Below are 27,291 nucleotides of genomic sequence, written 5' to 3'. Positions count from 1 at the left end.
CAGCATTTTCCAATTCATTTTTGGTTAATTGTGAAACATTATGCTAAACCTGTTAATTATTTGTTTAATTTAGTGCAGACAAACAGTAGTTTGGTATTCTGGTTGCTGTGGAGAATAAATGGCCGATCCAAAAAGGAGCGAGGTTCTTTAAACGATCCAGCACGGTGTCAATCATTTAACTCAATAATTCAGCATCAACAACCGCTCATTGCCTGGCTAACAGAGACGAGTGCCAAATTAGATTTTAAAATAAATAAAACATAAACAAAAGATTCTGAATACCAGACATTATTTATTAAGAATAAAATGACCGAGAATAGCATATCAATTCAATCCATGTTCGCAAGGAAACCTGCCTGAGAAGCCTAGAAGAAGCGCCTAGGCAAGCTGAACGACGTCTCCAAGATCCAGCGCATCAACGCGAGGAGCACCATTGATAGGCTAGTGTTCTTTGGAGGCAACATACAGTGAGTTTTGCTGTGCCACATTGTATACGGAGAAGGAGTCGAAGGACAGGAGGCAGCTGATATTGGGCAGCAGCAAGTGAGTATTATTGCTATTGACCAGCACCGAACCAAATGGATGAATCATTACTTTACCTTGCACATATGAATTCCGCAAATAAGCTACCACTTTAATGGTAAACAAGGTTGTTTAACAATAAGCTAACCAACACGTTGTCTCATTGGGAGGAGGTGCGTTGGGATTGGATACAGGCAGCTTCATGTAGGATATTGTGTGCACCTTTAAAAAAACATATGGATTCTGAACGCTAGTGTAATTTTGTGTATCTCTTATCGACCAAGTTTTAAGAATTGATGTCATTGTCCTGTCTTGCAACAGTACCACATAGGAAGAAAGCCTGCTTGTCCCCTGCCATTCGGAAGAGGTAAGGGTGATGATCTGTTAAGACAAGTTTTTTTAGTTCCTGTTGGCAGAGCGCTGTTCAGGTGAGTGATAATACTGTTCTTTCTACAGCGAGTTTGATCTATTCAAGAGACTATGGAATACTGTGTGTTTTTTATTAAAACTATGGAAGTAATAATGTTGGCAAATAACTCATTTGTCATAACCTCAGTCAATCGCTTTGTTTGTACCCTAGAAGTTTACTTGTTAACGTTTGTAGTACCTTAACTACAGTATTGTGTCCAATTGTTGATGCTGTCGTTAGCACACCTGTTTATTGTCAACCTGTGTGTTAGTGTAATGTTCTAAATCCTCTTCCTGATTGTGTCATGGTAATGCTACAAAGTCTACAGGAGTTGCATACTTGTCTTATTAAGATGTGTCGATATGGTTTACATAACACATTGAGATTAGGTTATACCTGAGTCCAGAGTGTTATTGTACCGCAGCAACACTGTAACTACAAATTGCACATCCAAAGTAGTGTTTTTCCACCAAACAAATGACATTAAATGACAATGTGAATTGCTGGTATGCCATGTTGTTTCCTGGATGAAACATATGCATTGGTGTGAGAAGAGAACCTCTGTGTATGTGTTTTTTTCATTAGTGCAATGCATCAGCGTGCGTGTTGTGCTGCATCGGTGATGTAGATTCCCTTAATGATACTTATGAAGGATGAAAAAAAGAGGATGGAGGCCTGAGATGTTTAGACCATATATTACATAATCCTGTGGATGCCTTCGCTCTTCACCTGAATAATCTAATGTTGAGTTAGTGGTTCTATTTTTATTTACCACATGTTAAGGGAATCCAGTTCCTGTTTTATCTGCTCTCGTAGGGCTTGGCTCTGGACAAACGTTGAATGCTGAGAGATGAGCTTTCTTTGATGCACAGCTGCTTGTATTTTTGCATTTTGAATATCTCTGATCTCATTTTCTGCGTTGGAGGATGGTAAATGCGATTAGTTGTGTTTTAGTGCGATACATTAACTACCCATCCTAGAGGTTTCAGTTATTATTATTATTATTATTAAGGAGCTGGTGTGAAAAAGAGCAATGGCAGACAGCAACTCATTGAACAAATCCATAGTAATTTAACCTCTGTGCTCCTATGAGTTCAGTAGCTACTGTGGGACTTGGTCAAAAAGGCCTGCAAGAACAAGTACGTTCAGTGTTATATAGTGTTAGAAATACTATTTTTAGGATGCAACAGTTAAATTATGTTCAGAAACATGACACAAACATGAATCCATCAAAATGACATAATGACTTAATCTTTGTCATTTTAGTGCCTATTTAGTTTATTTATTAAACGCATTAGTCCTATTTTATTATCCTTTATGTTATATCAGATTTAAAATAGTTTCCTCTCTTATGATACATGTATCAACATGTCTGTTTTTACATGTACAGTAGGGTTATTTTGTCAAGTTGAGACATTCTGTCCATCGCCAACATCCTCATTGAGCTGGATTGGCTCTAGTACCATTCTTTGCTGTTTTTTGAGGTTTGGTTAGAGACATGAACTTTGACTGCTGGCGCATTCCACCAATATTTGTTCTGCTTCTGCAATCCTGCAATCTGATTGGTTGTGAGTAGTGGATTCACTGTCTTTCTCAGTTCATAAGTCACAACCACAGAGATAACTTTCCGGTTCGACTCACCAGGATGTGGGTGGGTAATAGTACTGCCAGGGTTCAGGGATGTCTCGCAGAGAAAAATGTGCATTGAAAAGAAAGATCACATATTGGGTCAAAAATAGATTGGTTTGTCACACTTTAAAAAAAAAAAAACATCAATATCACAACAATGATCCGGCATGTGGATTTATTGAAAACAGTGGACATATCTCCTCTGAAATCTGAAAATGTACCATCTGCTGGTGTGTTAGGTCATGTCGGCTGCGTTTCCAAGGCAGCCCAATTCAGATTTTTTTTGACGAATCACACCAGATATTTTCACATCAGCTCTTTTTTCAGAGCTGATCTGATTGGTCAAAATACTAATTAGTGAAAAAAAAGATTAGAACTGGGCTGCCTGTGTAAATCCAGGGGTCTTGTATTCTCATGTACTTAGGTCAGGTCTGTTGTCAGCGTTGTGTTGTCGAACCCTGTGTACTTTTTCAAGCAAGGGGTCTTGGTGACAAGTTGCATGTCTATCCCCTGCTACTGCTGATGAACTCACTAAAAGTTTGAGTTCATCTTAATGCAGGTTGTGGATAGATACAATTCATGTGATCCATGCTCCAGATATTGGGAAGCCAAAAGAAAACACATACACATTCTTATCATGATTATGGATTTCCCAGCTCCACCCAGAACCTGGGGTTCTAGAGAGGGTTAAACACATGTGCTATGTGGAAGAAGCTTTTTGTGTGCTTCAGTGAGGCATTTTGTTAAATGTCTCCCAAATGTCATTCCAGTCTTACAAATTGCTAAAAGGAATAGGTCAATGTGTTCTGTTTTGTGTGCACAGAGACTGTGTTGTGTGTTTTGTGTTCATCAAATCCCAAAGTTATTGAGCTTTCCAGGACCCCAATCAGGCGATTGAATAGAAGAACATGTGCCCCAGTCCCTAGACCATTACAATTTAACATGGCAAACTTATCCCGTCTGCACAGTGAATCGTGGGATGCTTTACTGAATGCACAAACATGGTTGTGGATCCTTTCTTCTTTAGTCCTGAAGGAATGTTAATTTCAGATTTAATGTCTGTTTCCTGTTTAGTGTTTGGCTTTGTGACGCACTAAAGGAAGTTGCAGAGGCGTTGTAATCTCTCAACAGAAACTGATGAACGGTCCTCAGGGTCTTGGTTAATTATTCACATTTTGTTGACTGGTGTGTGTGTGTGTGTGTGTGTGTGTGTGTGTGTGTCACAATGACTGAGAAAATCAAATGTCTTTTGCAATGTTTATGCAATCGTTTTTTATGTTGACACAGCCCCTTACCACTAAACATCTTGAAGTGACTAATTGGAACCAAGCTACCAACCTGTTATATTGTTATGATATAATGGCACATTAGGGTCTCATACCCTCTTAAAATATAAGGGTGCTTGACAAATTAAATCTGGCAAACATTGACTGTCCACTCAAACATGAAATTCTGTACTGCAAAACACTTTCACAGTACATTGTGGAGCAGCATAACTGTTATGGTGTTTCCAGATGCTGTCCATGGTTCTGATTCTGCGTGTTAGAAACAGCTACACCAGTTTGGTGAAATCTTGCTGATTAACACAAACCACTGAAGACAGGAGGAGTAGGAGAGCTAGGAAGTGCTATCGATTATTTTCCTGAAATTAAAAGCACACTATGTTGTATGTCCCTCGGCTCCACCCCGGTGAAGAGAATCCATATGGAGAATGTTAAATTCCCTACTCTCTCTGCCCCTCTTTCTCTCACTCTCTCTCCCCCTCTTTCTCTCACTCTCTCTCCCCCTCTTTCTCCCACTCTCTCTCCCCCTCTTTCTCCCACTCTCTCTCCCCCTCTTTCTCTCACTCTCTCTCCCCCTCTTTCTCTCACTCTCTCTCCCTCTCTTTCTCTCACTCTCTCTCCCTCCCTCGTAAAAATGAACTTTTTTAAAAACGTTCTGAGAACGGAAGAGAACATTTTGCCTGCATTTTTAGGTTGCAGGGAGGTTCTGAGAACGTTTTACTATGGTTCCCTGAACGTTTTCCTGGGAGGTTTTATTAAAGTTCTGAGAACGGAAATGATTGGTTATTTGAAGGTAAATAAATAATGTTTTGAGAACATGTTGCAATAAGATTTTTAATAACACTGCTAGCTTAATTTGATTTAACTGTTTTAAACTCCAAGCACTGATAGGACACAAGGAAATGAATTTGCTTAAGCATTAATCATGCAAACACGTTTATTTTTTACTGTGGCACGGCGTCAGTGAGATTCGAAACCTATGATCTTCTGTTCTCTATCCATGGAATTAGCCCGCTGCGCCACCAGGATTGAGCTACTGTAGCATGCCATGTTTCTTTTTTTTTACTCATGCAAAGCTGTTCATTTTAGTGTATTCAAACAGACCCCATTTCAAAAGAAACAAGCACTTATTAAGATCAGGCGTGGCCAATTAGCTGGCGCGGCCAACACACCTGAACACATTTAACAAGATAGTGTATAGAACCATGAGGAAACTTGCAGAAAACATTCTGCTGAAGTACTGAAATTATTCCCACCTGGGAAGCATATGGTTCTCAGAACATTATGTGTTAGCTGGGTATCCTGCACCATTCTCAGAATGTTGTGGGAAGGTTATATTCAAAATAACCATAGGAAAACCACGCTCTCACCAAGCGCAAAGAAACATATTGTTCTTAGAACGTTATGTGCCAGCCGGTACTCTACCTCCCGCTCTCTGGAGATGTGTTAAAGGTTAGGATGGAAAACTCAACTTTTTTCTCTCCTCCCTGCATGGAAATTAATGTTTTGTATGTAGAGGGAATTCTATTTTGAATTGGACATGACATTTTAATGATGAAATGCTCATGATGCAAACATACAGTCAGGTCCATAATTATTGGCACTCTTTATAAAGACGAGCAAAAAAGTAGAAATCCGCCACTGTTGTTTGTGGCTAAAGAGCTCTATTTTCATGTCATCCAACAAATGTAAACGCCTGGAGTTTTCTAAACGGCACTGACACATGGATTGGAACTGGCGCTTTGGTCAGATGACATGAAAATAGAGCTGTTTGGCCAGGTACACCAGCAGTGGATTTGGTGTTGAAAAACAGAAGCAAATGCCGAAAATAACCAAATAACTAGGGTCAAATATTATGGTGGTGTATATTTAATGTCATGAGGCTATTTTGCTTCCACTGGTTCTGGGGCCCTTTGTTAAGGTCAACGGCATCATGAAGTTTACAGAGTACTAGGACATTTGAGCCAAAAACCTGGTTGCCTCTGCCAGGAGGCGGAAGTGAATCTTCCAGCAAGACAATAATCCCAAGCACTAATCAAAATCCACAAAGAAATGGTTAATTGACCACAAAATCAACATTTTGCAATGGCCATCTGTCTCTGCAGTTTGAATTGAAGAGGGCAGTCCATAACCGCAGTCAAAGGAAAGATTCTGTATGGAGGAATGGTCTGAAATTGCTCCCAACGTGTTCTCCAATCTCATAAAATATTTGTGTGTCGTTATCTTTGCAAGGGGAGGGTGCTAGAGTATTGAAGACAGTGGTGAAAAAAACAATACAATTCCCAATTATTTGGGGCATACAATATACAGGTAACTGCCAAAAATAAAGGAAACACTTGAGTAAATGAGGGATACAATATATTGAAAGGATGTGCTTCCACAATCCACACAGGTGTGGTTCATAAATTAATGAAGCAATTAACATCCCATCATGTTATTTTGGCTATCATGAAGCTCTTCCAGTGGCTCGTTGTGGTCCAACGCCCTATTAAGACACTTTATGTTGCCGTTTCCTTTCTTTTGGCAATTACCTGTAGCTCATAATTTGTATTATTTATTTTGTAGTCTTTTTTTTATCATCTTTATCAAAGGTGCCAATCATTTGGAACCGGATTGCACTCCATTCCAGCCATTATTATGAGCCGTTCTCCCCTCAGCAGCCTCCACTGCTGTCTATATCACTTTCTCTCTCTCCTCTTTCCCTCCCCCTCTCTCTCTCTCTCTCTCTCAACATGAGTGGGCAGTGTGAATGTCTCTGCCCAGCATAATGCCAGGCTACACACTTCTCACCAGATAAAGTAAAAACACAAAGTCACACCTGAAGACACCCAGAGGATATATACCTTTTTCAGCCAGCTGTGCATGACACTGATTATAAGGAAAGTTGTTTCTGCTGCTAGAAATGTCTGGTGTTTTTGCTTAATGATACTTGAAAGGAGAAGATGCTGTAGCCATAGTAAGAAGGCATACTACCAATGTTAATACTTCCCTTCATATAAATGCATTTCTATGGTATCTGGTTTTGTTCAGCTATTTGGGGATGTGCCCACACCGGCTTCATCTCTATGTAATTATGCAATTATATAATTACTGATTCAAGAAATGAAATGGGCCTGGAAAGCTGAGTGAATGTCAATGACTCTTGAATGGAAATTTGACTGCCAACAGAAGGGGGGAGGAGGAGGAGGGGGTAGCAGTGAAGAGTAAAGAGTAACGGAGAAGGGCTGTGCAAGACGTGTGGATATAGGTTGGCAAAGTACAGAGAAGTTTTAAGACCAAGAAGAGAACATATGGGGGTTATTTGGCAACACAAGTAGTGGAACAGAAAACTTGAAGCGGAGATGGGGAACGGGTGCAACAAGACTGCCAGCTGCTACTTGAGACATAGAGAGGAGAGGAATGGAGAATCTTGCTGTGTCTGCCCCTGGGCAAATGTCACCAATTGAAAGTTTAAAAAAGAGTAGCGTTATTTTTGGCTGGCAAATGCCAAATGCTGCAGATGCTGTCTTCCAGGCAACTACCTGTGGCCTTTTGCTGGGTGGCCTCACTTGACCTTATATTCATCATTCATCAGAGGCAGAAGAGCACATGGGGTTATGTTGCAACAGAAGACATGCAGCACTGACAGGTGAACATCAACAGTTGTGAATTTGAACTAATCTTACTGTTTGCTTCATTAACAACTGCTATGGTATGTTGGTGGGTGCTTATATATGTACTATAGTGTGTTTTATACACATGTGGGAAGTGGAAATGTGTTTTTTGCATATCTCAACTCCCCCTGAGACACCCTCGGAGAGTGCTGTCACCGCCAGTGTGGGGTCACAAGCATTTCGCTGCACCTGCTTTAACATCTGCTAATATGTTTACTCAACAAATAAATGTTGATTTGATTGCTGATCCTGTTGAGGTCGGGGTCAAAAATATTATTTTTCTTCTTGCTGCAAAAATATGTGCTTTGGATTCATTATCACGGAAACCTGATAACCGGTTGATTGAACAGGGTTTTAGATAAGAGGATGGAGGTTAGTAGACAAGCATAGTTCCATTGCTTGTTACACATTTACTTACCTGAACATCTCTCTGAGGATAAAGAGGTGGAGTAATTGTTGGATTTTGTTTGTTCAGACTATTGAGTGGAGCAGGCGATGAAATGAAAAGCACATTCACCTCAGAAGAAATTAGTGTGGAACCATTTCATTCTGTTCCTCAAGTCCTGTTTGGGATGATTTAGGATGGTCTGAATGGTAATGTGTCGCATGTGCTGTGAATATGAATCTGTGTGTGGACGAGTGTGCAGCATATTGAAACAGAGGGACTTGACAGCACTGAATATGCAAGGAGCTGGGCTAGCATAGACTTCAGGTTTCACAACTCAAGGGGAATGCCGTTGACCTATTTAAAATGTCATTTTCTATCACGTTTGATGCCTTACAAATGATGTTTGTCTCAACTCAATTAAATATGATTACGGTTAAGACCTTATGCCTATGTGATTGTGTAATGTGACTGTCGTGGCAGTCTTCAAATTGGAACACATTGAATATTGTATCACAGTGTTGAGATCCCACTCCAGTAGTATTTATTTATGAGTTGTCATCTCGGTGTCTGTCTGTCTGTTTGTGTCCTGGTATGCAAAAATATGTTTTTTTCAATTTGCGTGCAACATGTGTGTGTTTAGGCATGTACAGTTGAAGTCAGAAGTTTACATACACTTAGGTTGGAGTCATTAAAACTCGTTTTTCAACCACTCCACAAATTTCTTGTTAACAAACTATAGTTTTGGCAAGTCGGTTAGGACATCTACTTTGTGCATGACACAAGTAATTTTTTCCAACAATTGTTTACAGACAGATTATTTCACTTATAATTCACTGTATCACAATTCCAGTGGGTCAGAAGTTTACATACACTAAGTTGACTGTGTCTTTAAACAGCTTGGAAAATTCCAGACAATGATGTCATGGCTTTAGAAGCTTCTGATAGGCTAATTGACATCATTTGAGTCAATTGGCGGTGTACCTGTGGATGCTTGTCATCATGGGAAAATCAAAAGAAATCAGCCAATTTCCAAACGCCTGAAGGTACCACGTTCATCTGTACAAACAATAGTATGCAAGTATAAACATCATGGGACCATGCAGCAGTCATACCACTCAGGAAGGAGACGGGTTCTGTCTCCTAGAGATGAACGTACTTTGGTGCGAAAAGTGCAAATCAATCCCAGAACAACAGCAAAGGACCTTGTGAAGATGCTGGAGGAAACAGGTACAAAAGTATCTATATCCACAGTAAAATGAGTCCTATATCGACATAACCTGAAAAGGCCGCTGAGCAAGGAAGAAGCCACTGCTCCAAAACTGCCATAAAAAAGCCAGACTACTATTTGCAACTGCACATGGTAACAAAGATCGTGCTTTTTGGAGAAATGTCCTCTGGTCTGATGAAACAAAAATAGAACTGTTTGGCCATAATGACCATTGTTATGTTTGGAGGAAAAAGGGGGAGGCTTGCAAAATGTTGGTCCCATGTTTCATAAGCTGAAATAAAAGATCACAGAAATGTTTCATTCATTCAAAAAGTGTATTTCTCTCAAATTTTGTGCACAGATTTGTTTACATCCCATCCCTTAATCATTTCTAATTTGCCAAGATAATCCATCCACCTGACAGGTGTGGAATATCAAGAAGCTGATTAAACAGCATGATCATTACACAGGTTCACCTTGTGCTCGGGACAATAAAATGCCACTCTAAAGTGTGCAGTATTGTCACACAACACAATGCTACAGATACCTCAAGTTTTGAGGGATCATGCAATTGGCATGCTGACTGCAACATTGTCCACCAGAGCTGTTGCCAGATAATTGAATGCTAATTTCTCTACCATAAGGCGCCTCCAACGTTGTTGTCATGTATTGTCATATTATGTCTTGTTCCTGTTCTTTCTCTTCACTCCGTCTCCCTCTGCTGGTCGTATTAGGTTACCCTCTCTTCCTCTCCTTCCCCCAGCTGCTCCTCATCTTCTCTAACTACCTCGTTCACCCTTTTCCCACCTGTTCCCTTTTTTCCCTCTGATTAGGTCTCTATTTCTCTCTCTGTTCCTGCTTCTGTCTTTGTCAGATTCTCGTTTGAGTTTCTCATGCCAGAACCAAACTATCATCTCGTTTGCTTCACCCTTGTCCTGTCCTGTCGGAATCTGCCTGTTCATCTGATGCTACGTGTGATCAGGTACCTCTGTCCTCTACGACCCGCGCCTACCCAGAGAGACCAGCAGTCTGTCGCCGCTAACCCAGCTATTCTCCTCTGCTGCTAGAAGGGGACTCTAACCCAGCTATTCTCCTCTGCTGCTAGAAGGGGAACTCTTCTGTGATTATCAGAAGGACTTTATGTTTCATTTGTCGCCCTCTCTGCGGGTTGTTTATTTTGCCATCATATACATTTGAAGAGGATCTATGTCTTACCTGTGTTTTGACATTAAAGGACTCTGTTTTTGTTAAACCGCTTTTGGGTCCTCACTCACGTGCATAACAGAAGAATCTGACCGACCCCGAGGGGATTCTCCCTGAGGGGCGTGTTGTCGGGTTGACTGTCTGGGGAATTGAGAGGCAGGTAAAGCAAGCACTCACTCACACTCCGTCGCCGCGCGCTTGTCCTAGGAACCTTCTTTTCGTTCCTGTTCCTACTCGTCTGGCCGTTCTTCAGTGGGCTCACTCTGCCAAGTTAGCCGGCCACCCCGGCGTTCGGGGTACGCTTGCTTCCATTCGCCAGCGTTTTTGGTGGCCCACTCGGGAGCATGACACGCGTCGTTTCGTGGCTGCTTGTTCGGTCTGCGCGCAGACTAAGTCCGGTAACTCCCCTCCTGCCGGCCGTCTCAGACCGCTTCCCATTCCCTCTCGACCGTGGTCTCACATCGCCTTAGATTTTATCACCGGACTGCCTTCGTCAGCGGGGAAGACTGTTATTCTTACGGTTGTCGATAGGTTCTCTAAGGCGGCTCATTTTATTCCCCTCGCTAAGCTCCCTTCTGCTAAAGAAACGGCACAAATCATCATCGAGAATGTTTTCAGAATTCATGGCCTTCCGTCAGACGTCGTTTCGGACAGGGGTCCGCAATTCACGTCTCAATTTTGGAGGGAGTTTTGCCGTTTGATTGGGGCTTCCGTCAGTCTCTCTTCCGGCTTTCACCCCCAGTCTAACGGTCAAGCAGAACGGGCCAATCAGACTATTGGTCGCATCTTACGCAGTCTTTCTTTTCGTAACCCTGCGTCTTGGTCAGAACAGCTCCCCTGGGCTGAATACGCCCACAACTCGCTTCCTTCGTCTGCGACCGGGCTATCTCCTTTTCAGAGTAGCCTCGGGTACCAGCCTCCGCTGTTCTCGTCTCAGTTCGCCGAGTCCAGCGTCCCCTCCGCTCAGGCTTTTGTCCAACGTTGCGAGCGCACCTGGAAGAGGGTCAGGTCTGCACTTTGCCGTTATAGGGCGCAGACTGTGAGAGCCGCTAATAAGCGTAGAACTAAGAGTCCTAGATATTGTCGCGGTCAGAGAGTTTGGCTCTCCACTCAGAACCTTCCCCTTAAGACAGCTTCTCGCAAGTTGACCCCGCGGTTCATTGGTCCGTTCCGTATTTCTCAGATCATTAATCCTGTCGCAGTGCGACTTCTTCTTCCGCGATATCTTCGTCGCGTCCACCCGGTCTTCCATGTCTCCTGTGTTAAGCCTGTTCTTCGCGCCCCCGCTCGTCTCCCCCCCCCCCCCATCCTTGTCGAGGGCGCACCTATCTACAGGGTCCGTAAGATTTTGGACATGCGTCCTCGGGGCCATGGTCATCAGTACCTAGTGGATTGGGAGGGGTACGGTCCTGAGGAAAGGAGTTGGGTTCCCTCTCGGGACGTGCTGGACCGTTCGCTGATCGATGATTTCCTCCGTTGCCGCCAGGTTTCCTCCTCGAGTGCGCCAGGAGGCGCTCGGTGAGTGGGGGGGTACTGTCATGTATTGTCATATTATGTCTTGTTCCTGTTCTTTCTCTTCACTCCGTCTCCCTCTGCTGGTCGTAATAGGTTACCTTCTCTTCCTCTCCTTCCCCCAGCTGCTCCTCATCTTCTCTAACTACCTCGTTCACCCTTTTCCCACCTGTTCCCTTTTTTCCCTCTGATTAGGTCTCTATTTCTCTCTCTGTTCCTGCTTCTGTCTTTGTCAGATTCTCGTTTGAGTTTCTCATGCCAGAACCAAACTATCGTCTCGTTTGCTTCACCCTTGTCCTGTCCTGTCGGAATCTGCCTGTTCATCTGATGCTACGTGTGATCAGGTACCTCTGTCCTCTACGACCCGCGCCTACCCAGAGAGACCAGCAGTCTGTCGCCGCTAACCCAGCTATTCTCCTCTGCTGCTAGAAGGGGACTCTAACCCAGCTATTCTCCTCTGCTGCTAGAAGGGGAACTCTTCTGTGATTATCAGAAGGACTTTATGTTTCATTTGTCGCCCTCTCTGCGGGTTGTTTATTTTGCCATCATATACATTTGAAGAGGATCTATGTCTTACCTGTGTTTTGACATTAAAGGACTCTGTTTTTGTTAAACCGCTTTTGGGTCCTCACTCACGTGCATAACAGTTGTTTTAGAGAATTTGGCAATATGTCCAACCGGCCTCACGACCACAGACTACGTGTAACCACGCCTGCCCAGGACCTCCACATCCGTGTTCTTCACCAGCAGGATCATCTGAGTCCAACCACCCGGACAGCTGATTAAACTGTTGGTTTGCACAACCAAAGTATTTCTGCACAAACTGTCAGAAACCTTCTCAGGGAAGCTCATCTGCGTGCTCGTCGTCCTCACCAGGTTCTTGACCTGACTGCAGTTCAGCATCGTAAACAACTTCAGTGGGCAAATGCTCACTTCGATGACCACTGGCATGCTGGAGAAGTGTGCTCTTCGCGGATGAATCCTGGTTTCAACTGTACCGGGCGTCGTGTGGGTGAGCGGTTTGCTGATGTCACCATTGTGAACAGAGTGCCCCAGGGTGGCGGTGGGGTTATGATATGGGCAGGCATTAGCTACAGACAACGAACACAATTGCGTTTTATTGATACCAATTTGAATGCACAGAGATACGGTGACAAGATCCTGAGGCTCATTATCTTTCCATTCATCAGCCGCCATCACCTCATGTTTAAGCAGGATAATGCACGGACCCATGTCGCGAAGATCTGTACACAATTCCTGGAAGCTGAAAATGTCCCAGTTCTTCTGTTTCTTGCATACTCACCAGGCATGTCACCTCATTGAGCATGTTTTGGATGCTCTGGATCGACATGTTTGACAGCATGTTCCAGTTCCCGCCAATATCCAGCAACTTCTCACAGCTATTGAAGAGGAGTGGGACAACATTCCACATGCCACAATCAACCGTCTGATCAACTCTATGCGAAGGAGATGTGTCGTGCTGCATGAGGCAAATGGTGGTCATATCAGATATATGACTGGTTTTCTGATATACCTTTTCTTTAAGGTATTTGTGACCAACAGATGCATATTTGTATTCCCAGCCATGTGAAATCCATAGATAAGGGCCTAATGAATTTATTTCAATTGACTGATTTCTTTATATGAACCGTAACTCAGTAAAATGTTTGAAATTGTTGCATGTTGCATTTATATTTTGTGTTCAGTGTAATTCTCCACTTTACTGCTGCCATGCATGTGATGTCGGTTCCCTGCCCCTCCCCTTCCCCATCCACGACTTCAAAGTCAAGTCTTCAACCCCCCACTTCCCTCAGGAAGGGGTTTAAAAAATATTCTCTCACTCTCTGCCATTTCACTGTTCTCTCTTTCTTCTTTTGTCCCTCCCTCTGTGTTATCCGAATGTGCATGTTGTAGATAATAGGAAACCATTTTAAATGAGCTGAATGAAGAAGGGAAGATTTAAACCTCAGCTCTGTCACTTCCATGAAGCAAAGCCTCATATATTTGAAATAAACTGCCTTGCCTGCCTTGTTTATCTCTGTGTTTTGTATTTACAGAAATTATGCCAAACAGTGAAAGGAAACATGAATCACTGGCTAGTGCTGAGCGATTAAACGAAATGTATTTTATTTTTATTTTTTTAAACAAGTAAATTGACTGATGTCAGTTAAATTATTTGAATTCCATTTCGTTCCGTTTTTTTTTCTGTGAGCTCAACGCGCACATCGCACAGTTTCTCTAGAGAGAAATCCGATCCAGCTTGAACTGTGCGATGTAGTAGGGAGTTGTAGTTTTAAAAAGGCCAATATATCTACATAGGTTAGTGCTTAAAACGTGGTAATTAACTACAAATGAACACAATTGCGTGTCTACTTGTCCGGCCTGTGTTTCATTAGCCTGCTATGGAAGAGAGTACACTGCGCGATCGTGAGGTGATATAGAGAGCAGATGTTGCTTCGCATCTCCACCTGAAAATACATGATATAACACCTTACCCAAACCTGCTGCGCGCAAATTGATTTTGTCACCCCACACCAAACGCGATCATGACACACAGGTTGAAATATCGAAACAAACTCTGAACCAATTATGTTAATTTGTGGACAGGTCGAAAATCATTAAACATTTATGGCAATTTAGCCAGCTTGCAGTTGCTAGCTAATTTGTCCTGGGATATAAACGTTTTGTTGTTATTTTACCTGAAATGCACAAGGTTCTCTACACTGACAATTAATTTCTAGTCATCTTTCAATCACCCATGTGGGTATAACCAATGAGGAGATGGCATGTGGATATCTGCTTCTATAAACCAATAAGGAGATGGGAGAGGCAGGACTTGCACCGTGTTCAGCGTCACAAATAGAACTGACTATTCTATTTTAGCACTTGGCAACACAGACTCTCGTTGACGTGCGCAAGCATCTGTGGGTGCAATAATTGAATAACATGTATGAGCAGTGTGGTCAGCATGTAAGTGATTGATATTTGGTATTCAGCAGTCATAAAAAAATGTCTTATTACTTTGAAGAACTAGAAAATAGTGATTTTTTTGAATGAAATAAATATTTTATCAAGATAAAAAGTAAAGTGAATAAATTATGGTTAATAATTAATAACAGTAATGGGCAGCCGCTACCATCGTACCAATTGTTTTATTCTGTGTTGTTATAGCATTCAACCCACATAATGCATAGTGCATTTAATTAAAACAATTATTTAAAAAACAAAATTGAAAACCCGTGATTATTTTTTTATAAACAAACCAAAACCTAACCAACCTCAAAAAGCACTTCTGGGCCTCCTGGGTGGCGCAGTGGTCTAGGACAGCTGCTAGCTGTGCCACCAGAGACTCTGGGTTCGCGCCCAGGCTCTGTCGCAGCTGGCTGTGACCGGGAGGTCTGTGGGGCGACGCACAATTGGCCTAGCGTCGTCCAGGTTAGGGAGGGTTTGGCCGGTAGGGATATCCTTGTCGCACTAGCGACTCCTGTGGCAGGCCGGGCGCAGTGCACACTAACCAGGTCGCCAGGTGCACAGTGTTTCTTCCGACACATTGGTGCGGCTGGCTTCCAGGTTGGATGCGTGCTGTGTTAAGGTTGGGTTGTGTTTCGGAGGACGCATGGCTTTTTACCTTTGTCTCTCCCGAGCCCGTACGGGAATTTTAGCGATGAGACAAGATACTAACAATTGGATACCACGAAATTGGGGAGAAAAGGGGGTCAAATTTTAATAAAAAAAAAAAAAAAAAGCACTTCTGGCTGAAAAATTATCTTGGAATAATAGTGATTATTTCATATTATATACAATGGGGAGAACAAGTATTTGATACACTGCCGATTTTGCAGGTTTTCCTACTTACAAAGCATGTAGAGGTCTGTCATTTTTATCATAGGTACACTTCAACTGTGAGAGACGGAATCTAAAACAAAAATCCAGAAAATCACATTGTATGATTTTTAAGTAATTAATTTGCATTTAAACCAGCAGAAACACCATTGTAAATACAACCCACATTTATGTTTATTTTCCCTTTTGTACTATTTTTCTGTAAAAAAGACATAACTGTAAAAAGACATAATATGACATTTCAAATGTCTTTATTCTTTTGGAACTTTTTGAGTGTAGTGTTTTTTGTTTTTTGTTGTTGTGTATTTCACTTTTGTTTATTATCTATAGGTGAAGTCGGAAATTTACATACATCTTAGCCAACTACATTTAAACTCAGTTTTTCACAATTCCTGACATTTAATCCTAGTAACAATTCCCTGTTTTAGGTCAGTTAGGAACACCACTTTATTTCGAGGATGTGAAATGCCAGAATAAAAGTAGCGAGAATGATTAATTATTTCAGCTTTTATTTCTTTCATCACATTCCCACTGGGTCAGAAGTTTAGATACACTCAATTAGTATTTGGTAGCATTGCCTTTAAATTGTTTAACTTGGGTCAAATGTTTCAGGTAGCCTTCCACAAGCTTCCCACAATAGTTGGGTGAATTTTGGCCCATTCCTCTTGACAGAGCTGGTACAACAGAGTCAGGTTTGTAGGCCTCCTTGCTCGCACACGTTTTTCAGTTCTGCCCACAAATTTTCTATAGGATTGAGGTCAGGGCTTTGTGATGGCCACTCCAGTACCTTGACTTTTTTGTCCTTAAACCATTTCCCACAACTTTGGAAGTATGCTTGTCCATTTGGAAGACCCATTTGCGACCAAGCTTTAACTTCCTGACTGATGTCTTGAGATGTTGCTTCAATATATCCACATAATTGTCCTCCCTCATGATGCCATCTATTTTGTGAAGTGCACCAGTCCTTCCTGCAGCAAAGCACCCCCACAACATGATGCTGTCACCCCCATGCTTCACGGTTGGGATGGTGTTCTTTGGCTTTGCAAGCCTCCCCCTTTTTCCTGCAAACATAACGGTGGCCAAACAGTTTTTTGTTTCATCAGACCATAGGACATTTCTCCAAAAAGTACGATCTTTGTTCCCATGTGCAGTTGCAAACCATAGTTTGTCTTTTTTTATGTCGGTTTTGGAGCAGTGGCTTCTTCCTTGCTAAGTGGCCTTTCAGGTTATGTTGATATAGGACTCATTTTACTGTGGATATAGATACTTTTGTTCCTGTTTCCCCCAGCATCTTTACAAGGTCCTTTGCTGTTGTTCTGGGATTGATTTGCACTTTTTGCACCAAAGTACGTTCATCTCTAGGAGACAGAACGCGTCTCCTTCCTGAGAGGTATGACGGCTGCGTGGTCCCATGGTGTTTATACTTGCGTACTATTGTTTGCACAGATGAACGTGGTACCTTCAGGCATTTGGAAATTTCTCCCAAGGATGAACCAGACTTGTGGAGGTCTACAATATTTTTTCTGAATTCTTGGCTGATTTCTTTTAATTTTCCCATGATGTAAAGCAAAGAGGCACTGAGTTTGAAGGTAGGCCTTGAAATACATCCACAGGTACACCTCCAATTGACTTAAATTATGTCAATTAGCCTATCAGAAGCTTCTAAAGCCATGATGTCATTTTCTGTAATTTTCCAAGCTGTTTAAAGGCACAGTCAACTTAGTGTATGTAAACTTCTGACCCACTGGAATTGTGATACAGTAAATTATATGTGAAATAATCTGTCTGTAAACAATTGTTGGAAAAATTACTTGTGTCATGCACAAAGTAGATGCTCTAACCGACTTGCCAAAACTATAGTTTGTGGAGTGGTTGAAAAATGAGTTTTAATGACTCCAACCTAAGTGTATGTAAACTTCCAACTTCATCTGTATTTTCACCCACATGTCTATCACTGTGCTTTCAACCATTTTAAAAGCACAGCAAAGTTAAAATGCGAATACAATGTCAGATATTTTGTTTATTTATATATCAGACTAATGTGTTATCACTGTGCGACATGTAATAGCAGAACCAAATGGCCTGGATTGTAGTTGAGATTACATTAAAAGTACATGTTACAAATGATCAATGCCGTTCGATATTCTGCACAGATTATTACAGCAACTGTGAAGATCTCCACAGACCTGTGATGACAAGTATAGTTACAGTACACTAGGAATGTGGCCATGGATGTGTTAGTCATTTTAAGGTTGAATGTTACATTATTTTGTAAGAAAGCTTCAGGCTATTTACTGTATTCCAAAAGTAATATTGAACTGTGTTTGTTTGACAACCAAATATCAACCTATAAAGGAGATGTATCTACTGTTGGGATAGTTTCACCTGTGCCACTGGCGTAATCCCATTAGTTAACTTTTATATTTGGTTAAATTGGAGATTTGAATCCAACATATAATCTGTTAGCTTGTCGATAAGTTAATAGAGGCTATGTTTTCTATTTAAAATATTTACTGTATCTTCTGCTTCAATAGTTCCATCTGTGCCACTGACGTTAATTCCAGCTGATGTCAACAAATGAATCATTGATATGCTGGATTCATGTCTCCATCTCAACCAAACGTCAAAGTTAAATCAAATCAAACTTTAAATGTGGATTAAGTTTGATTTGATTTTATCCTATTCTTTAACTTTGATGTTTGGTTGAGATGGAGACTTGAATCCAACATATCAATTCATTTGTAGACACTACAAATCTGTGTAACATCAAAGATCCTGGAGAGAATTGTACATGAGCAAATGTATGAATATGTTTACAAACAGGGTCTAATGTATGATTTTCAGTTGGGTTTTAGAAAAACATACTCCACTGATTCATGTCTAATTTACTTGACTGACTTCATCAGGAAAGAGATTGATGAGGGAAATATGTGTGGAATGGTACTGCTTGACCTACAGAAGGCCTTTGATACAGTTAACCACTGTCTCCTAATCTCCAAACTTTAGGCACTGGGGTTAATCAGTATGCCTCTAGGCTGGGTAAAGTCCTATTTATCAGGAAGGGAGCAAGTAGTAGAGGTTAATGGTTCACTGTCTCAGGCAGAACTAATGAGTTGTGGCGTTCCGCATGGGAGCGTGCTTGGGCCTCTGCTGTTTTTATTGTATATTCATGATATGAAAGATGCTTGTTCTTGCCGTCGTTGTCTTTATGCGGATGACTCTACACTTCTGGTGTCTCACAAAAGTAAAACTATGTTGGAGAGCATACTTAGCACAGAGCTTGCTAACATTAGCAAATGGCTTGGAGATAATAAGCTATCTCTGTGTAACAGTATAAGTTTAGACCGTCCCCTCGCCCATACCCGGGCGCGAACCAGGGACCCTCTGCACACATCAACAACAGTCACCCACGAAGCATCGTTACCCATCGCTCCACAAAAGCCGCTGCCCTTGCAGAGCAAGGGGAACCACTACTTCAAGGTCTCAGAGCAAGTGACGTCACTGATTGAAACACTATTTAGCGCGCACCGCTAACTAAGGTAGCCGTTTCACATCCGTTACATCTGCACTTTGGGAAAACTGTTATTATTATTTTTGGATCCAGACCTAAATTGTGTAGGTTGTCTGAAATCAGAGTGGAGTTAGGGGGTGAGGTGCTGACTACTAAAACCTCTGTTAGCTACTTGGGATGTATCCTTGATGGAATCTTGGGAGGTGTGAGCATGGCCAATAAGGTGCTAGGGAAGGTTAATGCTAGGATTAAGTTTTTGTCTAGAAAGTCCAAGCTGCTTGATAAGGACTCAATGAAAGTGCTAGCTACTGCCCTCATTCAATGCCATTTTGACTATGCTAGTATTTCCTGGTTTGGGGGCTTATCTAAACTTATGAAGGGGAAGCTCCAGATAGCCCAGAATAAGTTGATCAGGGTAGTATTGAAGGTGAGTCCACGTACTCACATAGGCAGGAGCTGCTTTCAGGAACTAAACTGGCTGCCTGTTGAGGCTAGGGTGTCCCAGATTAGACTAGGTTTGGTTTACAGGAGTATTTATGGTCCTGCACCCAGATATTTAAGTGATTACTTTCCTCGTGTTACGGATGCACACAATCACAGCACCAGATCAGGTGTTGCTGATGTGTGCTTATACAGGTTCAGGAGTAATGCTAGTAAAGGTACTTTCTTGTATACTGGAGCCTCAGAATGGAATGAGTTGCCTCTGCCTATAAAAACAATGTCCTCTCTGGGCAGCTTTAAAATAAATTAAAAATATGTTTGATGTCTTCTGTGCCAATATGAATAACCCCTATGATGTAACTGGAATGATGAGATAGATGTTCTTCTTTTATATTATTGTTTTATTATTTCACTGCCATACTGTGTTCGATCTTGTAATAGCCATCTTGTCTCAAGAGGAACACAATGGAAATAAGTCCCAGACTTTATTGTGTGTTATCCTCAATGATTTTATTAATGTGCATGTATGGCTTTTAGGTTTTATGTGTGCTTGTTTTTTAAAATGGTCGAATTAATAAACTAAACTAAACTGGATTTAAAAACACTAAACTGGAATTAAAGCCAGACTAAGTCAGTGGCACAGATGGAACTATCCAAGCAGAAGATTTCATCTCCTTCAAATGTTGATATTTGGTTGTTTTGACAACCAAACACAATTCAATATCACTAAATGTCATTACTTTTTTAATCAGCCAGAGCTTGAAACCCTAGGCTATTGTTTCGTCTAGTATTAGTTGAATTCTGGGTTGAATTGAAACAATAGCTGTTGATTGTTGAAGGCCTAAATATAATCATGTTATATGAGTGATAAAGTATGGTCACATATAATTTGCTCTGTTAAACCTACCCTTTGGAATGGCTTTTGATAGCAACAGTGAATATATCTCATTTTTAATTGGAGATCTCTCAACAATCATTCTCACGACAGCACATTGGTAATAGTCAGTGACAAATATTATAGCTAAGCAGGGCTTGTTTAAAACCCTGGATGGGAGACCAAAGGGAAGCTGTAGTTAGATCAGTTCTCCAGTAGGAGGTGCTGCCCAGCTCATTGCTTTTTGTCTGATATAGTGGATTTAATGTTGAAGATCGGACGTTGTTTTAAAGGTACAAATGCACATATTTTAAGGTTTGTCTATGTTAAAATGTTTCTACCATGATGACATAATCCGTGGTTGAAAATTCACCCTTAAAACAAACAGTTTAAATGTATTGCTTTTTTTCAAATCCAATGTATTTTCCACGTAGATTCCACGTCACAATACGTTGACTAATTACATTGAAACAACGTTGATTCAACCAGTTTGTGCTCAGTGGATTCTCTAGTGTAAGAACCTCAGGGGTGATCTGCAGGTGTTCTGTAACTTCTCTCTAATGCTTCCTTCATTAGTATGCTGCTCCACTCTCATTCCCCCTGCTATCTGCTGGCGGTGAGCAGCCCCACCATCTAACCTGGACAAATAACAATGCTATTATATTACATTTTTAGCTGACGTCAATGAGACCGCTACCATACTTGACCTTAAAGAGATCGTCTTCGTGGTAAGTCTCAGTATTAGAATGTTTGCACTGAATCGATTTTCCGGTCTGGGGGCCATTATGAAAACTGCAAACATAAGAGTATATCAACGATCAGTTACTGTGTTGTATGATTTACATGATCTGTGTAGCATTGCTGGGGATAGCTGTCATGAGGTAAATGAAGACAGAGGGGAGGTGTGCTAAATATTGACTTGGATGGACTGAAGAGGCAGAGGGAGGATACAGTGTCAATACAGTATTGACTGCTTTTGGTGCCCAAACCTAAACCCCCTATCACACATCTGTTAATGTAGGTGGTTTGGTATGGTTTTGCAGTGTTCCATAGACTCATACAAAACAATAATGACAAATAAATATATTGGGTTTGAATTACCTTTGTGCTATTTCTACAGCTCTTTGCATCAATGCTAACTGAAATCTGTGGGTATGCCAGCAAGTCTATGTGACAACAATAAAACTGCTTTTGCACAGTTATCCTAAAAATGTCAGATAGTAATTGAGTTGAAGGAATGAGGTACCCCAGTCTAGACACAGTTTAACATGGAGGGAAATTGAATCAATTTGTACGAGCATATTCTGCTCAAGAAAAATCAGAAATGGCACCACAACATTTATGGTTTGTGTGGTGTGCTCATGTTGTTTCAAACTCTATTTGTTGTTTCTGGCCTGTCACCGTGGCAAATTCTGAGTGGAGGCAGAGAGAGACGATGGCTGGCTGGACTACTGATTAAACCTCTACCAGACACACAGCTGATGTCCAGTTCCGCGCCTGCTCTGAATCTCTTAACCTAATATTCATGCAGTCGTCTTCTTCTTGGCATCTTGTAATGTTATACAATTCTTTCCTCTTTGCTCTGAATGTCTGAATGTTTTTGAGATGCAACAATTTCATCTTTGACCCCTCGACAGTGTGCCACATTTGCTTGAGGATGCTTTCCTTGTTAAGGGTGCAAATCAATAAACCAAGGGGCTTAAGATGTCACGCCGAGATCTTGTCCCTGCTAGTGACTGTGGATAGGGATGCTCACTGTTATTCAGATCACTATTCCCTATTGTCCTGTCTCCTTTTTTTTAACCTTTATTAACTAGGCAAGTCAGTTAAGAACAAATTCTTATTTTCAATGACAGCCTAGGAACAGTGGGTTAACTGCCTGTTCAGGGGCAGATTTACAGACCTTGTCAGCTCAGGGATTTGAACCTTCCAGTTACTAGCCCAGTGCTCTAACCACTAGGCTACCCTGCCACCCCGGGAGTCAGTCGTGGCATGTGCCATGTCCACAGAATGTTTTCACCTGTCAATCATTAGTGAACTCTAGCTAGTCTCACTCTACGTGGGCTATGTTGCATGGTAAGTAAAGAATAGAAGGCAAGGAAAAACACTATAATCCAAGTAGTTGGAAGTACCAGGGAGTGCACAGGAAGGCTGATGAAAACAGCAGTACTCTGTGAATACAGGGCTGGATCCTTTCCACAGATCAGCGATGCTGGTCTGTTCACCTGCCTTTGAGTGATCTCCTCTTTAGTGTGTAAACCGCCTTGGCCATATGCCCACTTACCCAGAGAGGCTGTTTCTGTTGTTATTGGTGGTACAATAGCTGTCGGTGGTCTCATTGTTTGGAAACAAAGCAGCCCTGTAGTGCTGCTGATAGGGTTAGGGATAGGGATAGGGTTAAGGTTATGATTAGGGTGATCATCGAAAGAGGTGGGTGACTGGTTAGGAGGGAGTGCACGTGGAGAGGTGGGGAATGGGGGAGGCTGGCACTAGGAGGTGAAAGGCTGTGGACCACTGTACGGCTTGGAAGGACAGGAGCTGCTGATGTGAGTGTACTGTACTGTTTGTGGAGAGAGAGAGAGAGAGAGGCTAAGGAAGCAGAGGCGTCATTGGTCATCCACGCGTGATACAGGCTCTTATATAAAACACGCCTCAGCCAGGACTTTTCAGGGATGAGAAAGAAAAAACACTTTCTCTTCCTGTGAACATTACTCATTACGCTGTTATTGTTACCACTGACTCTGGGCCACGGTTTAACACATTTGTTAAGCACCATAGACCGAGGCATTAAAAAGAACAAGGGTTAGTGTTTTCAAAAAGTGTATTTCAAAGAGAACACCGTGCTCGGTATATTACAGAGTTAACATTGACAATACAGCACAATGGGTAGTCAGTCACAGAGAAGGGGTGAACCAGGAGCTGTTGGATAGGATATTCAGAGAATAAAGTGCTAGTTGACAGCATCAGCTATTGTAACAGCAGCTGTAATGGCTTTTATACCACCAATAACACCATAAACAGGGTTACAGTAAGTGCAAATAGGAGATTACTCAGGTGGGTAAACAATGGTGGTGCTCATCTGTAAAAATCGATAATTCGGCTTCTGGAGAGCTACTTACGTGGTCTGCTGGTTTTAATTGTCGTCCAGGCTTAAATTGATTAACCAGATATGTGGGTTGTAATGAACTCTATCACTGTAACTCCCCCATCACATTCTGATTGACCACTGGAACACCTAGCCTTAGGGAAAGACAAGGACTACTCTGTGGCTCCAGGACCAGGGATGCATTGCAGACCCTTCACTGATCTGCAGCTACTAAATCAAAATCAAATCAAATTGTATTGGTCATATACATGTGGTTAGCAGCTGTTATTGCGAGTGTAGTGAAATACTTATGCTTCTAGATCTGATCGTGCAGCAGTATCTAACAGGTAATATCAACAATTCCACAACATAACCTAATACACACAATATAGTAAAGGAATGGGAAAAGAATATATAAATATATAAATATATAGAAGAGCAGTGACAGAGCGGCTAAGATGCAATAGATAGTATAAGAATAGATAGTGTAGGATACAGTATATACATATGAGATGAGTAATGCGAGCTATGTAAACATTCTTAAAGTGGCATTATAAAAGTGACTAGTGTTCCATTTATTAAGTGGCCAATGATATCAAGTCTGTAAGTAGGCAGTAGCCTCTCTGTGCTAGTGATGGCTATTTAACAGTCTGATGGCCTTGAGAGATAAGTTGTTTTTCAATCTCTCGGTCCCAGCTTTGATGCATCTGTACTGACCTTGCCTTCTGGATGGAAGTGGGGTGAACAGGCAGTGGCTAGGGTGGTTATTGTCCTTGATTATCTTTTTGGCCTTCCTGTGACATCGGGTGGTGTAGGTGTCCTGGAGGGCAGGTAGTTTGCCCCCGGTGATGTGTTGTGCAGACCGTTCCACCCTCTGGAGAGCCCTGCGGTTGTGGGCGGTGCAGTTGCTGTACCAGGCGGTGATACAGCCCGACAGGATGCTCTCAATTGTGCACCTGTAAAAGTTAGTGAGGGTTTTCGATGACAAGCCACATTTTTTCAGCCTCCTGAGGTTGAAGAGGCGCTGCTGCGCCTTCTTCACCACACTATCTGTGTGGGTGGACCATTTCAGTTTTTCAGTCATTTGTACACAGAGGAACTTAAAACATTCCATCTTCTCCACTGCTGTCCCATCGATGTAGATAAGGGGGGGGGGGGGGGGGGGTACACAATCATCTCTTTTGTTTTGCTGACATTGAGTGATAGGTTATTTTCCTGACAGCACACTCTGAGAGCCCTCACCTCCTCCCTGTAGGCCTTCTCGTCAATTGATGGTAATCAAGCCTACCACTGTTGTGTCATCTGCAAACTTGATGATTGAGTTGGAGGCGTGCATGGCCACACAGTCGTGGGTGAACAGGGAGTACAGGAGAGGCTGAGCACGCACCATTGTGGGGCCCCAGTGTTGAGGATCAACGGAGTGGAGATGTTGTTTCCTATCTTCACCACCTGGGGGCGGCCCGTCAGGAAGTACAGGACCAAATTTCACAGGGCGGGGTCGAGACCCAGGGTCTCAAGCTTAATGATGAGTTTGGAGGGTACTATGGTGTTGAATGCTGAGCTGTAGTCAATGAACAGCATTCTTACATTCCTCTTGTCCAAATGGGATAGGGCAGTGTGATGGCGATTGCATCGTCTGTGGATCTATTGGGGCAGTAAGCAAATTGGAGTGGGTCTAGGGTGGCAGGTAAGGTAGAGGTGATATGATCCTTGACTAGTCTCTCAAAGCACTTCATGATGACAGAAGTGACTGCTACTAGTAGTCATTTAGTTCAGTTATATTTGCTTTCTTGGAAATAGGAACAATTGTGGTCATCTTGAAGCATGTGGGGACAGCAGACTGAGATAGGGATTGATTGAATATGTCCGTAAACACACCAGCCAGCTGGTCTTCGCATGTTCTGAGGACACGGCTAGGGATGCCGTCTGGGCTGGCAGCCTTGCGAGGGTTAACACGTTTAAATGTTTTACTCACATTGGCCACAGAGAAGGAGAGCCCACAGTCGTTGGTAGCGGGCCGTGTCGGTGGCATTGTATTGTCGGGCAAAGAAGGTGTTTAGTTTGTCTGGAATTAAGATGTCGATTTTTGCGACGGGGCTGTTTTTCTGTTCGTAATCCATGTAATACTAATGATCAATATTGTGTTTGCGCTAGTGTTGTCTGTAAGTCACTACACTTCTTCCCTTGTGTCTTCCAGAGGTGTCTGTTGAGACGTTAGACGTGAGGTGGATTGATCTCTGGAGCCAGCTGACTCGAATGTCCAGACGCCGGCATGTTACACACCCACATTCTGAGCCTTGCCCAACTCTCCTCTACCTCCTCCAGCCTCTCCACCTCCCTCTTCCTCCTCTTCCTCCTGGGGCTTACCCACCTCTCCCAGGCTGGCTCAGACCATGCAGCACTCAGCAGCCCACCCAGCAACTGCTCTGATGGAGACCCCTGCTCTGAGGGCGTGGTCCTGCCCATGTGGAACCCTCAGAACCCGTCAGTGGGCGACAAGGTGGCACGGGCCATCGTCTACTTTGTGGCCCTCATCTACATGTTCCTGGGCATGTCCATCATTGCTGACCGCTTCATGTCTTCTATTGAGGTCATCACCTCTCAGGAGAAAGAGATCACCATCAAGAAGCCCAACGGAGAGACCACCACAGCCACTGTACGCATCTGGAATGAGACCGTATCCAACCTGACCTTGATGGCCCTAGGCTCGTCTGCCCCAGAGATCCTGCTGTCTGTCATCGAGGTGTGTGGCCACTCATTTGAGGCAGGCTCCCTGGGCCCCAGCACCATCGTGGGCAGCGCAGCATTCAACATGTTCGTCATCATTGCCCTCTGTGTGCACGTGGTGCCAGAGAACGAGACACGCAGGATCAAGCACCTGAGGGTGTTCTTCGTCACGGCAACCTGGAGCATCTTCGCCTACATCTGGCTCTACCTGATCCTGGCTGTCATCTCCCCGGGGGAGGTGGAGGTGTGGGAGGCCGTACTTACCTTCATGTTCTTCCCCATCTGTGTGGTTCAGGCCTGGGTCGCGGACCGACGCCTGCTCTTCTACAAGTACATCCACAAGCGTTACCGTGTCGACAAGGCCCGCGGCATCATCATCGAGACAGAGGGGGACAGCATGTTCACCAAGATGGATGTGGAGATGGACGGCCAGGGGGGCAACTCCCACCCCCACCCCAAGGATGTGCTGGACCACATGCTGGAGGGGGTGGAGGAGGGTGGAGGGCTGAACTCAGAAGAGGATGAGGCTCGGAGGGACATGGCCCGCACCCTGAAGGAGCTGAAACAGAGGCACCCAGAGAAGGACACAGAGCAGCTGATTGAGATGGCCAACTACCAGGTTCTGGTCCAGCAGCAGAAGAGCAGGGCCTTCTACCGCATCCAGGCCACACGCATGATGATCGGTGCTGGGAACATCCTGAAGAAGCATGCTGCCGACCAGGCCAGGAAGGTGGTGAGCTGCCATGAGGCCAGCGGACAGGAGGAGGACCCACACACCATCTACCTGCAGTTTGAACCCTCCCACTACCAGTGCTTCGAGAACTGTAGCTCGCTCAAGCTGTCTGTTGGGCGCCATGGGGGCGAAAGCGGCTGCACAGTCAAGGTCAGTGGGGACAAGCTACTTATATTTGTCTTTGTAATTTATTGTACTGTATAATGGAAAGATTATTATGTTGAAAATCACTCAAGCTAAATGTAATAATGGGAAAGGTTTTTAGATGAGA

The 27,291-nt window shown here is 42.9% G+C and overlaps 1 protein-coding gene across 2 annotated transcripts in view; it reads left to right on the top strand.

Annotated features, from left to right (window-relative positions):
• The first annotated feature begins 499 nt into the window (after nucleotides 1-499).
• LOC139418512 (sodium/calcium exchanger 1-like) overlaps nucleotides 500-27,291 on the top strand; it is a 53,157-nt gene continuing 26,365 nt past the window's right edge. The window contains exons 1-3 of one of the 2 annotated variants that reach the window (XM_071168036.1): nucleotides 500-543; nucleotides 844-889; nucleotides 25,758-27,170. In XM_071168036.1, the coding sequence (XP_071024137.1) occupies nucleotides 25,833-27,170 (1,338 nt within the window). In that variant the 5' untranslated portion in view covers nucleotides 500-543; nucleotides 844-889; nucleotides 25,758-25,832. The remainder of the gene's footprint in view (nucleotides 544-843; nucleotides 890-25,757; nucleotides 27,171-27,291) is intronic. The other variant, XM_071168037.1, reaches the window with a different exon arrangement.

Source organism: Oncorhynchus clarkii, chromosome 10, assembly GCF_045791955.1.
Source record: "Oncorhynchus clarkii lewisi isolate Uvic-CL-2024 chromosome 10, UVic_Ocla_1.0, whole genome shotgun sequence".
Taxonomy (NCBI): Eukaryota; Metazoa; Chordata; class Actinopteri; order Salmoniformes; family Salmonidae; genus Oncorhynchus; species Oncorhynchus clarkii.
The sequence above is the reverse complement of the archived record's forward strand: the minus strand, read 5'-3'. Positions and strand labels throughout refer to the sequence as shown.